The following is an 18,064-nucleotide window of genomic DNA, read 5'->3' as shown; positions in this document are numbered from 1 at the left end:
CTTCCTCAAAAGGCTCAAAACAAAATGGAGAAGTACATAAACAGGCAGATCAACCCATCAACAATTTATCATCACAAAGACCTAATCCGATTGGAAGAGGGCACTGTGTATTAATGCAGGATATTACATTGAATCCCTCATATACAAAGCTTTTATACTTCGGAAGATGCTACTGGTTATGTAAACCAACACAACTGGTTTGAAACTTAAAAAGGGCCATATCAGTGGTTTTAAGCTCATTTATAACAAATCACTTACATTTTACATCACTACTAACCATCTGGAATAGACTTGGATGCATTTTGTCTTCAAGGCTCATTTCTATTTAACAAAAAAATCTTCTAGGACGGTCTTGAAGCTTTACTCCATCACAGTCAACATCAAGTTTGTAGTAGTTTTTGTGTGTTTAGAAATCTGTGATCAAACTGTATTACCATATAACAATAATGTGACATTGACCAAAATATCCACAGACTTTTTGTTCACTGCGATGGATTACATAACACAACAGACTCCTCAAAGTCTGATAATTGAGTCCTATACTGTGCAGCAATTATTGAGAACAGATAGAAAAATATGTATATATAGATATATATATAAAAAATCAGCACACATGTTAAGTGATTTGTAGTTAAGGAGCTGAACCTTGCTGGTATGGTCCTTTAACTGATACAACAGAGAGTCGAAGCCAGAAATTAGAAAACCAGAAAACCTCATTCATAATCTCACTGACATTAACAAAAAAAACCTGTTTTGGAACTCAGCCTTCCTTAACAGTTTGTTGAGTTGCTCACTTAATGAAAAAAAAAAAACAATATTTATGGTTTTAGCAACCCTTAAGGAACACAATTTCCCTTAAACCTTATATGGTTTATGGATATGGACGAAACAAAGTTACGTGACACAAGCACCTGTGCTGCCACACTACTAGTTTTTTATGTGAGCTGTAGTTTTGTCTGTGTTAACAAGGTAATCATTGTTTAACTTGTTTTTAACCGAGGTTTCAATTTCTTATAGCAACTACTGTAGTGGATGCCGATTGTCTTATAATACAGACAGTAAACTGCAGGAACATGCTTGATTAAGACATTTAATTCAGTTACAGTAACTAGCCTGGATGCAACGTCGTGACTTCTGTTCTCAAGTGTGTCTGTTCCCTCGAAAAACTACAGGCATGCTGTGTCATCGTATCACAGCCGTTATCATCACAGCCTGATTTACCATGGGCAAATACAACAGCTGATATCTGGATTCTCTCCAGTAGCTGCCTGTTCAACACTGGTTTAGTATGAAAACACAGCATTACTCACAAAAATGTCAAACACTTCACATTTGCTTAGATGTCATTTCTATACTAATAACACTTTAGACAACAGTAACAGAGTGCTGCAGAGCATGGCAGGTGATAAGCCAACAGCAATGGTAACACCAACTCACAGTAAGTGGGATTTCTGTTGTCTCATCCAGATTTATGTAATAACATCGCACTTGCATGTATTAGTTTATTCACCAGATGGCTTTGGAATGAGGTGAGAATACAGTGACGGTGAGAAATTGTCCACTTTAAGTCAAAGATTGTCCTATTCAATTTAAAACTGAACACTAAGTGGTATTGTTTGACACTTCAGCGGTGCTTCTGAAAAATCTATCTTCCAAATACCTTGTATTATCACACAGGTATCTACATATTGCTGAAGCCTTGAATAGTCAACACATTTACTTTTTTAATAAAGCTCTTTCCTATCCTACTCATATGTGCCTAGTCCTTGATGAACTTAAGCACCAAACAGTGGTCCTTCAGTATGAGGGAAAAGTCCTGTTCACATGTTGATGGGTTAGAAGCTTAATGGATGAACCGAAAAAGAGCTGAAGCTCTGGAATATACGGTAAGGCGCCAAAACCCAAATGGTCATGGAGGGTGAACGATTCATTCTTTTGACCATTAGTCCCGTCATGCAGAGTGCAAGGGAATGACAAATTTGCAGCCAAAAGGAGAATGGTACTTGATTCCCACTTCCTGGAACACCTGGCGAGGGATGCCTATGTCACACAGGTAAACCCTGCCAGCCCCCTCAGCTAGGGAAAGGGGTAAGCAAAGAGAAAGGGACCACTTGGCCTCCACTGCCTGCCCCTGTCCACTACCTGGGGGGTCTAGGCTGAGCACTGGCGCCCTGTTCTGGTTAGCCCAGTCTGCGGCTGCTCGGTACCAGGGCTGATCCATCAGGAATGTGTTCTCGTGGCAGTCCAGGCAGTTGATGATGAGGTCTACTGGGGTGTCTGGGAGGTCTGTGGAGTCAGAAAGAAAAAATGAAAAATCTCAAAGTGCAAGGCTTGACCTGATCAGCTAGAATGCAAAATGTGGGGAAATTAGGTTAATATAAAAGTAGAGAAATATGCCCACCTTTGATACTTGACACCTGTTTGCCACCAGTCTTGTTAAAGAGTGTGAGCTCGCTGGTGACTGAGTCCAGCATCTTAACGAAATTGGGCAGAAACAGGATGACCTCCACTTCGTGATTGGCCAGGTGACGACCACAGCTGATGCCCTGAGCTCCCTGAACGTGGGGGCCACACAGCAGAGCCACTGTAGGACGCTGGTGTAGATTTTTTGGAGTGAATCTGGAAGGAACATAAAAAATTTAACTAAGTTGCTTTTCTGAATTTTGTACTGTTCAGGCACTTATTGCCAGTAAATTTAAATGTGGCAGTGAGGTTCTCTAAAGGTGCATGTATTCATCTCGAACAGTTGCACAAAGGACCTTCAGGTTGGTTTGCAATAGGTCAGAGTCTTAAAACAGAGCATTACTTATAGCGGACATTCATCAATACGCCAGCTAATTGTTACAGAAAGAATTATTGCCAATGAGCCAACTTTGAATGTTTACATTTATGCAAAAAATTGAAAAAAATGTTACTTTCTACATATTTTACATTTCCCCGCTATACCAAAAACATACTGAATTGTGACCCCATAACCAAAGTACATACAGAATTTTGTATGCATGCACTGTTTCACTCCTACAAGTAAGCAAAGTATTTAATTATTCTATTGAATTAAACAACAAATTAATAATCATAATCATCATTAATAATCAACAATCATCAAGGACGTATAAAGACAAAATATGTAGTACAACCACATAACTAAAATAAAAATGAAAATAAATTAAAACTTAATATTGTGACGCATTACTCTAGTCCACTTCTTGTTTGATTATTTAATAATGGCTAATCAATATCAAATAATTAGGGTCTTAAAACACTGAAATGACACATAATTTATAACTTTCTTACAGCTGATAATGTATATCTTTAACAATAATACACTCAATACACTTACCTGTTGGGCCCACCCAGCAATGTAAGGGCCATCTGACTGGCACACACTCCAGTCATCTCAAGTCTTCGCTCCAATGAAAGACCGTAACGCTCAGCGACTGACAGCAGACGCTTGTGTAGCTCATAGGATACACTGGGTACAACAAGCCCAGAGTCTGTATGGAACAAAAGTATAAAACAGTTGACTTCAGATAATTTGGCACAACTACTGTTTGTTTTAGTACAAAGGTAAATACTTACCAGTGCAGTACTCTTTGGCACCCGGCTGTGGGACAGTAATCTGTCTGTACACAATAGGTTTGGCCTCCAGGATGTTTTCATCATGACGATACCGAGAGGGCGTCTGGTCTTGAGGTGTCCCACGTGACCTTGCACCGTTACGGCGCTCTGATATGTCAATTTCTGAGAAAACTGCTGCTTTGTCAAAAAGAGCCAAGTTTCCTTCAAAATCAAAGTCTGTATCCAACCCATCATCCATGCCATCTCCAAAACACTCATCATCTCGGTGCTTCATCTGACCGTTCTTCACCCCGTTCTTTTTTGGCGTCACCTGGTTTACCCCTCGACTACTAGATGACCCTGATAGGAGAGAATAAAGCTTAACATAGCAAACACCAGCAGTATTTTTTTTTTTCTTGACGAAGTTGTACTACATTGCACTTACAGGAGTTGTGTCTTCGACGGAATGCCTTTGGTTGACCAGGTACATCCAGGTGTCGCTCTCCATAGCTTTTAGAGCAGTGCTGAGGTGAGTTGAGCTTCTCTACAGATCTGGGGTCACCCTTTGGGACTGCAACTGGAGCACTGCTCATCTTTGTAGATACAGAAGAGCTGTTCCTACCATTGCCATTTCTGATATCTAAAATCTTTAGTTCCTTTATGTCAATGGCACTGCGGGGGGGAAAAAATAACAAATACTATATTTAATGACAAGAAGGCAAACTAACCACTGTCAAGTAATTCGTGGCTGAGCTTTACCTGAATGTGACCTCGGGAACAGGGCACTTGACTCCATTATGGAAAGGTTGTCTTAAGGAGATGGTCTGGCTGGACTGGTCCACAGACACCACCTCTCCTTGATAGACTCCAAGTGTTGGCCCACAGTTAATTGACACCAAACTACCCAACCAATCCGCAGCCATGACTGCAAAACGATAAAGAGCAGAAGCTTGACTTCCTCATTAACGTTACGTGACAGAGAACCAAAACTTTCTATTCAACTCATACGATTTATTACAGAGGGACAGATTGTTTGATGTTAGCGAACAGTTATGCTAACAGGCTAGCGCGAGCGTCTGCCTGATAACTAGCGTTAATTTCAAGACGCAAACGCTGAAATTTAGTTTATTTTACCTTGGGTTAAAGTGATTTACCTTCCAAAAAATTGTATCGAAGCACACTCTTCAAGAACACAAATGACTAAAGTGTCAAGTTTAGCGCTGAAAAGAAAACTGTTGCTGCTTTAAACTGTTAGCTTTTAGCTTCTTGAACGGTCAAAAGATGCTACTTCTGTTAGCTTCTTCATTACGACTTCCGGCTTCCGGTATAAAGCACTTTTCAAAATAAGAGCACAATCGTGACCCCTTTTTTTTACCTAAATGAAAATGGCCATAATCTGACATAATGAGATTTTTTATGCTCATCAAAAGTTAAAGTTTTTGTACATTTTTGTTTTGTTTTATTTTGGATGCCGAGCAACATGTATGCCTTGAAGGTTTTCAAAAATATTTTTGAAAGTTAGAGCTGAATAATGGTCTGACTGGCATATTTAGTCAGACCATTTAGTCAGTGGTATGCAATATTTCACACTGAGCTGTAGAGTATTAGCATACTAATATAGCCATGATACATCTGACAGTTCATCACATGCTTGCTTATGTGGAGCTTAAATGAAATCATTTAAAAATCCCTATACGAACAATACTCTAAACCATTTTTTCCCTGTATGTGTCTAAAGGCAATCATATTCGATCCTGAAACACTCACAGTAATAAATAATGAATCATAGGAAAGCTATGTGCATTATGATCACTGTTGGGGAGATGTTCTTAACAACCCATGTCAACAAACAGCTGACTGAGTGAGATCATGTGGAAACTATCCCAGAAGCCTTAGCACGCGACACACCCACCCCACTGCGTCCTGTGTACATAGGTTACCATGGATACTCAGTTCAAGGACTACTGAACAGCTTGCAATCAAAGCTGTGTGAAGCTCACAAGCAGATTACATGAGCGTTGTCAGTGTAAAGGGGAGGGTCCCTGCAGAAAGGTAGCGTAAGAGGAAATGCCATTTTGTGCAGACTCCAGTTATGTTGTGTTTCTTTTCTTATCAATCAAATTTTTCTACATTTAATCATGCATTCTTGTAGTTAGATATGGAGAAGGGTGTCATTAACAAATTTATATTAAGGCTAAATGACTGCAATTGTCATGCTGTGTTAAAACTAGCTGTTGACCATCAAGCAAGCAGTGGAAATATCAAGACACATGATCCATGAATAGTCACACACCTCAAGCTGCCACCTTTGTGTGAAAATCTATCCCTGTAGCTTGGGCAGACGTGAAGAGATGAGGACTGTAGCCTCTCCCATACAAAGGGAAGTCATAGCTTCGATCTACAGTCCAAAATGTTTAGACCCTCATGCACAAGTCCATTTTCTCTCACGGACCTCGACATGTGGGACACCAAGTCTCGCTTTACAGCCCAGGTAAGACCCAGATATTCACTTTTTGTGGTAGAACAGGTTGATCAAAATGTAGTTGTTTAAAAATGTGTTTTACTTTCTTAGACCTCAGCATGGTGTGGTATGGCAGCCGTGTCTGGGACAGGGTTTATGTCCAAAGTTAGCACAAGGTGAGGAGAGGATTTATACAGTTTTTAAATGTGAAATACAAAGGTAATGCTAAATTTCTAGTCATGGTGGTGTAATGTCTTCTAGCAAAAATGTTTTATGTGTTCCAGCACATCTGGGAGCACCGGTAGCTTCAGACAGACAGACCCAGGTCTAAGGAAGTGGCAGTCATTGTCCCATCTGCCGCCTGAGGGTCCTCCACGATCCTTTTCTCCATCTCCAGGGGCCGAATTAAGGGCCGCGCGAGGTGCAAGCTTCAGACAAGCAGAAGTGGGACAATGGCTGCAGGATTCTCACGAGCACGTAGACACTCAGCTGGACCGCCTGACGAGCAGAAATTCACAGCTGAGCTACAACAGAACTACAGCACAACTGCTTGACATGAAACACAAAGTGAGTTAAAATATATCTAAATCTGCATGGAAACAAATTCTAATATCTCCCCCTTTTTTTGCATTTTTTTCTGTTCTTGCCACTGATTGTTGGGGTGGATTTACAGTTTTTCTACTTTGGATAAGTGTGTTGTATGTGTTTCAGTGGCACACAGCATCCTGTTATCTTGATGTGTTTCACAGAAGCTGTCAGAAGTGATGGCCACGCTTGAGCAGGAGAAGGGGGCAGCTGAATTATCCCAATTTGAAAAGAGCCGGCAACGTGGAGAGCTTCATGAAAAGTGAGTGCAGCAAAGGAAAATACAAAGAAAGATTTCTTGAATGACTTCAGCAAAGATTGAGATTCCTCATGTTAAATTTACTCACAAGGGTCCTACAGCTGGAGAAGGAGCTGCTGCAAATGAGGTCCACTTTGGACAGAGAGAATGGAAGAACTCCTGGCTCACTTGGCAGAACATTACCAATGAGTCAGGAAGACTTAAACAGACAGGTGTGTAAGCTTTTTGTATTATGAAAACAGATAATTATTGTTTCTGCCAAACTTTGCTTTTACACATGACTTTAATTCAGGAGCAGCAGGAGGTTGACACAGAGCCGTGCAAGCTGAGGGAGTCTCTGAGAGATGCTGAAGCGAGGGCAAAGAAACAAGAAGAAGAACGAAACCAGGCACTCCAGAAGCTGCAGACTTCTACAGAGGTAAGTTTAAAAATATTTAAAGGAAATTTAAAAGTTTACTGCAGCGGACTGTTTCACTGCCATTGTCTTTTCCTTCCATATTTACACCTTCACCTACCCAGAGACAGAGGGCGCTGTTGAATCAAATAGAGGAGATGAGCCAGAGGTTTACCCACATGAAACAGAATCACTCTGAAGTGCAGGAACAGCTGAGTGAAGCGAACAACAAGATCAGCCAAGCATGCCTGGTCTGTCAATATTCAATATTAATATTAATATCGATATTAACTTAAGCTGGATTTCAAAGTTTCATATTTGGAATTACACCTTGAAAATTATCTATAATACTTTTCAGGAAAAAGCCATCTTGTCAACTCAAGTGCTAAAGCTGGAAGATGATATAAAAGAACTGAAGGCTAAACAGACAAGGCTGTCTGACGAAGGTCACCTGACCCAGGTGTCAATCTTTTACTACAATATCTGAAGCATCTAAGATCAAAATATTATGTTGACATTATGTTACAGAATTATGACTAGGTGTATGCGTATGTGTCTTATAGGATAAAGCAGGTCTGGACCAGACTGTTCTGATGAAAGAAGAATTAAAGACTCTTAAAGAGGTTGGAAGCTTAATCTTTACTAGTTAAGTTTCATTTTTCTAAATTATTTATTAAATGAACTCTGTTGTCTTTGCTCCAGGTAAATGAAAAGCTGAAATCTGAGCTTGAAATGATGAAGCAGGAACTGAGCACATCACAGTCTCAGCTACAGGAGGCAACTGCAGAGAGGGTCATCAACCCCGAACAGATCACAGATCTGCAGGCTGAATGCTCCCAGCTGATCAGAGAAAAAGAGGATGTGCGCAAAATTAATGAAGGTCGACATGAGGAGCTGAAGGAGATGACAGAAAAATGCAGCCAGCTCAGGTGAGATAGTGGTCAAGCTTTATTCTTCAATATTTGAAGATTAACTTTTTACATAAGTGATGCAAAGTATTATTGCCCTCTCTCTAGTCTCTCTGAACTTTTTTTTCCCAGGGAGTCTTTGGAAGTTTTGGAATCGGAAAAACTGAATTTGCAGGATCGGTGCCTGTGTTTGGAGGCTGAGGTCCTTGAGAAGGAGGAGAAGTTAAACCTGCAGGAGGAAGAGTATCAGAAACAAGATGCCGTGAGAGTCCAGAGCACCATGGAGCTGAAAGCAGTGGCAAAGCACTGGACTGAGAAATGGCAAAAGGTGGCTTTGACCCTGCAGTCCACACAGGAGGAGTTAGAGGAGCTCAAAAAGAACAACTCCAGAAATGAAGTAAGACTATCTCTTTATCACTCCCTTAAGATTTAATTGTTAAAGATGCTGTTGTTATACTGGTTATTTAACTATGTGCTTTTTAATAACAGAGGGAATCTGAATCGTTGCTAAAGGTTGAGCTCGACGCTTGCAAACAAGAGCTGGAGCTGGAGAGGAGCAGGAGTCGGGCGCTGCTTCACAGATATAAAGATAAAAGTAAAGGCAGTGCTGGAAAAAGTACAATTTTGAGTTAATTTACATATTTTACATGAGTATTTTCATTTTGTGCTCCTTAATATTTCCACTCCACTACATTTTGGGAGTCAATATTGTAGTTTTTGCTCTATTACATTTATTTGACAACATTAATTACTAGTTACTTTGCAGATTCAGATTATTAATGCGAATATGTCAGTAAATTAAAAATATGTGAATGTGCAATGCAAATACTCACATCAAGATTACTGTTATAGTATAGGAAGGGTCAAACTCCAGATAATCAATGTTTTTTTATTGTTTAAACACAAGGAGGTGTTAAACTGCTGTGACCTTGTGTACTTCCAGGTGGTGCAGTTGAAACACAGGACCAAGAGACAGTTACAGAGTGAGTGGTTTTGATTAGATTTTCATTTTCCAAATGCATCCGCAAATCAAAATGGAATTGTGTGATCTGTGTCTTTATCACGAACTCTGTCTGTTTATCAGCTTATCACAATCCTCTTTGTCATGGGAGCCACCGTCAGAGTCCCACAGCAGCCGAAACAAACCCCCTCAGGTAACAGGATGTTCCTCCCTCGCGATGCAATTACATATGACACACAGTGGTGTATTATTTATGTAAATTTATGTATTTAGAGTGAATTTTTTTGTGTGCAGAATACTGAGGTTTCAATTTGGTGATCAATAGGTGTGTGAGCAGAGCAGCGAGGTTCAGAGGCTGAAGCAAAAACTGGCTGAAAGAGAGATGAAACTGAGGGAAAAGTAAGCTTTGCTGTGAAAGATTGGTGAATGGCTAATTGACTGGGAATTGAGTATAAAACAGCTTTTAATCCTTACTGTGATAGGGAAGAAGCTCTGAGGAGTCTAGAAAGGCTGAGGGAGGCGGAGATAAATGAGGCTCAACTCAAGATTTCTACTCTGGAGCTCAAGGTGCATATGGTCTCATATACAGTGTATGGATCATGCAGGTGTGTTGAGTGGAGATTTAACGGACACATCTCTTCTTTCCCTGTCATCTTTGTGTCTCATGATCGTCATGAAAAAGGCCTTAGAAGAGGCTCAAGATGATGGCAGCCAAGCAAATGTCTCAACCACAGAATCAACGATGGCCCAGCTGGAAGGTATGAGCCTGTTTTTGCAACAGCTGCAGAGGATAGTGTGATGATTTCTGCTCTGAAACTTCTTCCTCTGGCTGTTTCCAGAGAGCAGGAGGAGGGCGGACCAGCTGCGCCAGGAGAAAACACTGGCAGTCCAGAAGCTTCAATCATTGAGACAGCCTTACCCGGTAACGTCCCTAAACAACACATCTAAAGATGGCCTCCTGTGGTGGTGATGAATATAATAAATGACAAAGTCCTTTTCTACAGGTTAAAGATGAGAAACCATCTGTTGAAGACAGGAAGGATAAAACCGTCTGTCCAGTTAACCTCGACACGGAGCAGCAGAGGAGGATGGTCACTGAGCAGGTATGTACTATATGATCCAGGAGCGAGGCTCTCAGGATGCCGGCCCACTACTTTGGATCAGATTACTACTCACTACTTTGGATGGATTGGATGAAATTTTATACTGACATTCATATCCCCAGAGGATAAACTCTAATTACTTCAGTTATTCTTTTTTACTTTTTCCGACATGTCTGACATGTCACCAAATCCCTGCAAAAACTAATGAAATCCCAATCAACCTCAACTATACTGCTTGTTCAGTGCTCATAAGCAGTGATGGAAAGTAGGAAGGTAACTAAGTACATGTACTCAATTACTGTACAAATGTTAGCATGCTAACTTGCTAAAATAACAAGGTTACAAAGGTAAACATCCTCATGTTAGCATTATCATCACGAGCATGCTAATAAGATGACCTCAGCCTTGCAAGGCTGCTGGTGAGGCCAGTCTTCTTTTATACCTGTTGTAAATGACAAGAAGCCTCAGAAGACAAATACTCTATCTTACCATATTTGTAGTTAAAGAGTCTGTTTAAGAAGCGAGAAGGAAAGGAGGCGGGAAAGGTTGACAACAGACCAGCAGCAGCTCAGACTGGAGCCTCCTCACTACAAGACCGGACTCCAACCTCTAAAGTGATGAGGGTGAGAAGCCTCAGAAAATCAAAACTGAAGAAATTATCAAAATCCTGACCAACAAACAATGATGACTTTTAAGTGGATTCTTTACAGGAGATGTGCAAAAAGAACATTTTTCTTTCTTCATTCAGGGTGCAGCGGACAGGAGGACCTGGCCACACGGCTCAGGTTTGATGCCAGTGTTTGAAGAGGATGAGGAGAGCTGTGACTGGACAGGAGAGGAGGAGGGACAGCCAGCAGAGGAGGCTCATACTGAAGAAAATGTCCACAACCAAAACCAACAGGTTGGTTAAATTAGCCTAGACTATGGTAACCAAGTCAAAAATCCATAAACAATCAGCCTAAACAGACAGTGTGCATATATCCATATGTTAAGAAAAACAGCTAAATGACTAAGGCATCAACATAAAGCCTCCATCCACCACATCAAGCAAAAGAAAGATGTTTGCATGCTAGGATGATTCATAAATGATAGAGGAACATCTGCAACCGATGCAAATTAATATCATTAATGGCACACAGATTATATCATAAAATTAACAGCCTGCACATTCATTATTATGTATACAGACACATATGTGCAGACAGCACTAATCCCAGCTTCTGCTTTAATCAAAGAGCGTACAGCACAAGGGGGAGGGGTGTCAGCCTGGCTGCATTACCACTTAAAGTCAATGTGAAACATAGTTTATATATAATCACACACATGACTCCCCCTTCTCGGTAAATAATCGGATTTGAAACTAAGGAGTGAACCGCTCGGCTGGAACACATCTGACTCGACCGTAAGAGGAAGAGAAAGAGTAACTGAAGGCCGCTGACTGTATGACAATGGAGAACCAGTCAGTAACATCCAGACATAGGACATATGACAAAAGTCTGTCTCACAGTCATCACAGTGGTGTCGAGTGCTGATACGTTAAGCATTTGATTTTTCGTGAGAAATTGCTAATTCCATCTTTAAAAACTACAAAGTAAATGACAATGTGTAACAAAATATTTTAAATGTTAAACAGGAACTTACACAAGTTTTTGTGGCTGCTATTTTTTACAGATAACAAATTCAAATTTCAAAAATATTAATATTAGGGAGTTAAAAAAAATTAAAATATTGATTTATCTGCTGATATAATAATAAATACAGAAAGTATCTGCAAAGGAGGCCTTCAGCCCCCGATATAAAGATGAAATGAGAGATTTGAACCCATTCTCTCCTCTGCCAGATGTCAACTATGAGTGCAGAAATCAGTCGTCTGAAGGCAAAAAATGAGAATCTGCTGCAAGGTGAAGTTGTGCATGAATCAGTGTGATAATCATTAGTGTAGACGTGTGCTGTGATCTGTGCTGTGTTTCGTCTTTTGGAGGACCATTGGATTTGTGTCTTTATCTCAGACAAGGACAAATCCACAAATGTGTAACTGGACTAAATAATGTTTAATATAAGTTACATGTGATCCAGGGGAAGTCCCTGATCCATTTTCCTTCCTTGGCCTATGATCTTCTGTGTGTGTGTAAAAATAGAAAATTAATGTGTAACATTTTTAGATACTAATCTCTGTGCAATTATTTCCTCCTTTTTCCTGATTTAGCCACACTAAGGTGCGAGCAGCCAAACCAGGACTGCCCCCTCACTGCAGTAAAACTATCAGAGAAGTCTCCCACTCTTGATGTGCAGCAAAAGAGGGCACCCTCCCTCTATCCTGATGGAATATTCCTGGCTGAGCCTGTAGATATCTGTAGCCCTGATGAAGATGAAGAGGAGGGAGAGGACAAATGAGGTGTTTTGTCGAGACTCTTGCATTGTGAAAAACTTGCTATAAACCGGTCTACATAGACGAGTCTTCCCAGTTAGCTGCACCAGCCAACTTTGTGCCTTATAGCTTATGCTGTATGTTTTTTTTAATTAAATGAAACATAAGAATGAATTCACTGCAAGAATTTAAAGACAATATTTTGCTAAGGTGATACACAGATACGTTAAATGTGTACACTCCATACCTACCATATCAACTTTTCTATTAGAAGTATCATATAATGTGTCATGTAATGTTTTTATTACTATATTACTGTCAGAGAGCTGCCAAGTGAGAGACCACTGTTCTAATCCTGACCAGGTTGTTGTTGCGATTAAACCTAACCAGACATTAAGCAAAGTGTTGTCACAACATTAAACAGAAAATTGAAATGTATAAAAACATCTGTGGTTTGCAGAGATATCACAATGCCAATATTTATTCTGGTGATTGGGCTGAGGATTGAGATATTTTTGAATGTCAGTCTAACAGAAAATCATTGAATGGTGATCAGCAAAGACAAGACATTTGACAACAAGACAACATTTTTACCCCAGAGAATAGTGTTATTAAAAGTCACCACGGTACCTCAGGCAAAAGTGTGTTTTATTTATATGACATGATATGACTCCTCACATCATATTTACATTCAGAAGATCCTACAACCAAAAAGACATGTCAAACTTATCTCAAAAGGACTGTGAAATTACATACATCAAATGAATGACTGAAGGAGTTAATACTTGTTTATTTATAGATAAACACCATGTTGCTGAGTTCATCACTGTCACATTTCCGTTTGTTTACTGAGAGAGATGTTGGATGGTTACAAGAGATCACTGAGAAGTTAAATAGAAGGTTTGTTCTCGGTAATGTTTCACAAATACCTTGTTCTACGCCAACAAACTCTTGTTCCCAAAGGTTGTGCACATCTACAGCACTTTCTCATAGGTTAATGATACATCAAAATAAGGCATTTTTATTGCTGAGTGCCCATATATCAGTTCATCCATTAGAACTGAAGTGTTAGTAACACAAAGTGAAACATTAGCTGTGTGCACTCTCGTGGTAAAGGCTTATTTTGGATGAGTTCATACAGTGTGTCAGGTCCACTGAAGCAGGTTGTATAGTATGCCAGCGTGCCTGCTCCACCTGCAGGCTGCACATGTCCCTCCAGTGAGCGCGTCCTGCATCTGCAGCATCTGCACCGATTCGGACTCGACCAAGAACCTTACCTTCTGAGAAGACCTGATTCTGTCACATAAGAGAGAAGCAGGGATATACAATTCAAAGAGTTGTCACAATACAAATAAATGTGTTTTCCTCTGTGACTGTGGGCTCACAAAACGATCATTTACCTGCATGATGATGAACTCGAGCATTAGTGGCAGTTTACTGATGTCTCCTGCAGGCAGGTCAAACAAAAAAGAAGTGTTCCACACAGTACAGGACCCTCCTTTAGATTGTCTGCTGCTGATCACAACTCCCTCATGATGCAAATTGATCACCACCTGGTATTCTGTACACAGGTACACAAACGTTTACTGTGAAGTGTGAAAAAAAAATCAATTGTAGAATGAACAAATGAATAAAATTAGAAACTGTAACTGGCAGGACAACACAATACTGTGTAATCATAAGACAGGCACCACGTCTAATGTAGTCCTGGCTTGAAGTGACGTACCACAAAGTCAAAAATATGTTTTTTGTGTGTTTTCTGTGTTAAAGGAGACCTATTATGCTTTTTCTTTCCTGTTTTATATCCTCCTGCATGTGAAATATCTTGAAAGTTAAAAAGGTCAAAGTCGGCACCAACAGAAGCTCCCCTCTCCCACAGAAAACACTGCTCCTGAAATGCCTCGTCAGTAGTCCCGCCTCTATGTCCATGACTTCCTGACATTCGATCTATAACACACTTATCAAAACCTGTGATAAGTGTGAACTGTCGAAAAATAACATTTGACAAGAACATTTAAGCACACTGTTGAAAACTGGACAAACATGAATTCAAAAAGAAAATTGAGACCAAATAATTTTTCCTGTAAATACAGTATAAGTATATAAAATAAATATATTTTCCCAGTCTTTTCTACTTATGTTGCCCTGTCTGGCAAATACATTCAGAATCTGATATGGAACAAAAACAGATTATCCGCGTCAGATTTATGAGACATACTGTACATGGAACAGATATCATAAAACCTAATGGCTCTGAGCATGAGATCTGCTTGTGTGCAATAAAAAATAAGGCCCAGACAGGATAATGCAAACAAAGATTAGATCTGTCAGATCAGAGATCCAGAGGAGATTGGAACATTTTCCTGAGGATTGTGAATAGTGAGGGATTAAAACCACAATGTCATTAAAAAAAGGATGATCTCCTGCTACATTCAGACCCTGTAAGACATCGTTTAATCCCCTCAACATTAAAAGCAAACATAGGGAATTACTTTACCTCTGCCCCTGTAAGGCGAAAGTTAGTTCTGCCCACGCGTGTTTACATAATGCCCTATGCATGATGTCCTTATGGGATCTCTGAATCAAATTCAAGTGACATTAAACGCTGGTTTTACCTGTTGCTGACATCGTGTGGACGAGGTTGTCTAGGTTATCTGCTCTGAGGGCTGTGGCCTTGATGCGGTGTGCCAGAGTCTGATACTGAAGCAGAATGAAGATCTGTGGAGGACAGCTAAGCCCCTTACACATCGCTGCGTCCTGTGAGATCAGACCCTGCAGTCAAAGGGCAAAAGTTCACAGAGCAGAGAGAGAAACCTCAATCAGGAAAGGCAGCATGAGGTTTATGCTTTGTAGCAAACAAAAATGAAGAAAACTGTACGAACCATAGAGATTACAAGTCCATATGCAACGCAGCCAAACAAAAATCAAACAAAACAATATGAAACAAAATACTTAATACCGCTTTTGTTTCTGTTTCAGCAGATATTTTATCCTCCATGCAAGGCTGGAAGACCAACTGGGCACAACATGAGGCTATCTGCCCCCAAACCCTCAGATTCACTGCATGTCACTGTATTATAATTTAATGTAGAGCTTGAATGTTCATTCTTGACCTTGGAAACTGCAGTCTGTGGTCTTAAAAATACACTAAAAGTGAGTCAAACATGGCCTGGCAACAAATTTTTGCTATGGGGCTCTTCACAGGTTCATATGGCCATTCCTCTGTGTCAAAACCACAGATAACAGATATTCATTCAATGTACAACTACCTTTTTCAGCTTCCACTTGTGTGGGTAAAGCTCTTTTGTGAAGTGAAATGAATTCTCTGCTCTCCAGTCTCGTCCTCTGCATTCGACCTCCAGTTCACCCACTGCGGTGCCTCGTGGACCGGGAGTTTCCTGAGTGTGCACGGCTATTCTCAGTGCACACCTTTGGAGCTCCTTCACAGAGATCACCTTCAAAAGCAACACCAGGCTGTGGGTCTCAGGGCTGAGGCTGCTCTGGGCTATGGCTTGTATGGGACAGGGGTACAGAGGCGGCAGGCTGCCCAGCACAGACACATCCTCCAGTCTGTAGGGCGTCCCAGTGAGGCTGAGGACAGTGACTGCCAGGGTTTGCTGCTCTTGAGAGAAGGCCATAGTGAAATGGAGGCATGGTTTTGGTGATATTGGCTGTTGGCAGCTGGCACTGGAGCCATAGCTCAGTGGGGCCAGTGGGATTGGTTCTTCAGGCATAAAAGGACATGCAGCACTGGGGCTGGTGAGCCTGCTGTGTTCATTGTAAGATATACTACCCCCAGTGACTGTGCGGCGCCTCTGCAGAGCCTTACATGTTTTAGACAAAAGTCCCAGTTTGGGAAATGCTGGCAGGGAAACACGAGTGGGTTCTATAGGTTTATAAAGGGGTGATGTTAGTGGTGGTGTGCTGAGGCGGCGCAGGGAAAAATAAGACTTTTGCTGCTCCTTCCGCTCAGAGGCAGCTGTAGATCGAGTAGAGGATGGCAGAGAGGTGAATTCACCGTCCGAAGTGGCAGGGCTGGTGAAAGTGGAAGGGTAATCATGTATATCTCCATCCAGCTCCACGTAATTCTGCCTGGACAATGTTGTCGCTGCTGAGGGAGGTGGAGCCTGGGCAAAGGTCACAGGTTCAGCAGGAGCTGGTGCTGACGTCACAGGATCTTTGTCTTTCAGGGGACAAATCTGACTGTTCCTCCAGCAGATAAAACATCCGAGGACCAAACACAGACAAAAGACGATCAGTCCAACCAAAAGAAGAACTTGGAGGTGAACTGTAGACAGAAGACAGAATTATAACGTCCATCAGATTGGAGCAGTCCAGTTGTTATTTACCCTCATGCAACCCCCTGGATTACACAACATGCACTACACAGACACCTGTGCTTCATATTAGAGTACTGTTAAAGGGCTGGTTCACATTTTTTCAAGTGATAATCCTTTCCCTTCCTGATGTGATTCCAATGGAAAGATGGTCAACAAAATCTACAGTCCTAGATGTGTGAAAAAATGCATTTTAAAATAAGGCTTCATCAGCCTGATTTAGCCATAATGAGAGATTATCTTCTAAAGTTACAGCCTTTTATTGCAGCATCCCCTCCTTTTTCTTGGGAGCTTCCTTGTTGAGCTATAGAGGACGGATAGTAACACAAAGAGGGAATATTCGATTAAAAAACACAGTAACTTTGCAAGATACCCAATTGATTCGACTTAGATGAATGATTAAAGCAACCTGTAACTCTATAAATGCAAATATGAGCATGTGAGTATTGCTTTAGACTTGAATAAATGTGAACACATCCTGTAAAACCATACCTTCTAGTTGTTTGGTGAAAAGCACCTGCACCAGAAGCCAGAAGAAGAGTATGACCATGATGCCCTCAATCATCCCTTTACAGCAGAACAGCAGCACAGACTGCCACAGAGGCTGACCTGGGTACTCCTCATCCTGGTAAGGCATGGTGCCAAGAGTGTGCTGAAGGTTTGCCAGAGACTATTTCACAACATTCACAAGTAGAAGCCCAGAGGTCCAGGTAAAGAAGATCATTTACACATGCTGGCATTCAGTCCTGGAGATGTCGCCCCACGAACTCTGCTCCAGAGGATCAATCAAAGCCATTGTGTTGGAGTGTCAAAGTCACAGAGGCACAAAAAACATCTGTATCCCATTAAAACATCTGGGGTGTGTAGAATCACAAGTTTCAGGCTTGAGCAACAAAACCTTCACATTACATGATATCTCCAGAAAGAATTTCTAATAAAGGGTGGACCTCCTTCCAGAAGTTATTGTTCAAAGTTGAAAAATCATCCTGCTGTCCTGACATGTAACATGCATTATATTCCAGTCTTCGTCCAAGGGCAGTGATCTCCTCATCCGCAGACAGGCTTGACTGGTATTATTCCTCCCTGGCGGGCGGGGGCTGTGGGCGGAGATATCCATCTCATAATGCCTC

At 41.0% G+C, this 18,064-nt stretch overlaps 3 protein-coding genes across 4 annotated transcripts; 1 reads left to right on the top strand and 2 right to left on the bottom strand.

The window, feature by feature from the left end:
* Positions 1-1,074: 1,074 nt before the first annotated feature.
* Positions 1,075-4,872, bottom strand: edc3 (enhancer of mRNA decapping 3 homolog (S. cerevisiae)). Of its 2 annotated transcripts, none has more exons than XM_073472786.1 (7): positions 4,693-4,872; positions 4,318-4,483; positions 4,004-4,230; positions 3,580-3,918; positions 3,341-3,494; positions 2,402-2,619; positions 1,075-2,286 (listed from the first exon to the last, which is right to left on the bottom strand). In XM_073472786.1, the coding sequence occupies exons 2-7, from the start codon at positions 4,479-4,481 to the stop codon at positions 1,952-1,954; spliced, it is 1,437 nt and encodes a 478-aa protein (XP_073328887.1). In that variant the 5' UTR covers positions 4,482-4,483; positions 4,693-4,872; the 3' UTR covers positions 1,075-1,951. The 2 variants fall into 2 exon arrangements, with proteins under 2 accessions (XP_073328887.1, XP_073328888.1); XM_073472787.1 differs by having other exon boundaries at positions 1,852-2,286; positions 4,713-4,801.
* Positions 4,873-5,968: 1,096 nt separating this feature from the next.
* LOC141000939 (uncharacterized) lies at positions 5,969-12,623 on the top strand. The gene is given in 23 exon segments (XM_073471826.1): positions 5,969-6,049; positions 6,131-6,195; positions 6,304-6,586; positions 6,769-6,866; positions 6,955-7,075; positions 7,156-7,281; positions 7,383-7,508; positions 7,616-7,717; positions 7,821-7,880; positions 7,960-8,186; positions 8,298-8,545; positions 8,581-8,760; positions 9,109-9,148; positions 9,250-9,319; positions 9,452-9,525; positions 9,609-9,693; positions 9,809-9,884; positions 9,966-10,048; positions 10,131-10,229; positions 10,730-10,852; positions 10,978-11,130; positions 12,070-12,130; positions 12,436-12,623. Coding segments are annotated over 23 exon segments (2,769 nt in total).
* Positions 12,624-13,686: 1,063 nt separating this feature from the next.
* On the bottom strand, positions 13,687-17,571 carry LOC141000938 (uncharacterized). Its single transcript, XM_073471825.1, has 5 exons — positions 17,427-17,571; positions 15,867-16,885; positions 15,213-15,369; positions 13,998-14,158; positions 13,687-13,893 (listed from the first exon to the last, which is right to left on the bottom strand). The coding sequence occupies exons 1-5, from the start codon at positions 17,569-17,571 to the stop codon at positions 13,687-13,689; spliced, it is 1,689 nt and encodes a 562-aa protein (XP_073327926.1).
* Between the last annotated feature and the right edge of the window lie 493 nt (positions 17,572-18,064).

Source organism: Pagrus major, chromosome 8 (genome assembly GCF_040436345.1).
Source record: "Pagrus major chromosome 8, Pma_NU_1.0".
Taxonomy (NCBI): domain Eukaryota; kingdom Metazoa; phylum Chordata; class Actinopteri; order Spariformes; family Sparidae; genus Pagrus; species Pagrus major.
This window is presented reverse-complemented; position numbering and strand designations above follow the sequence as displayed.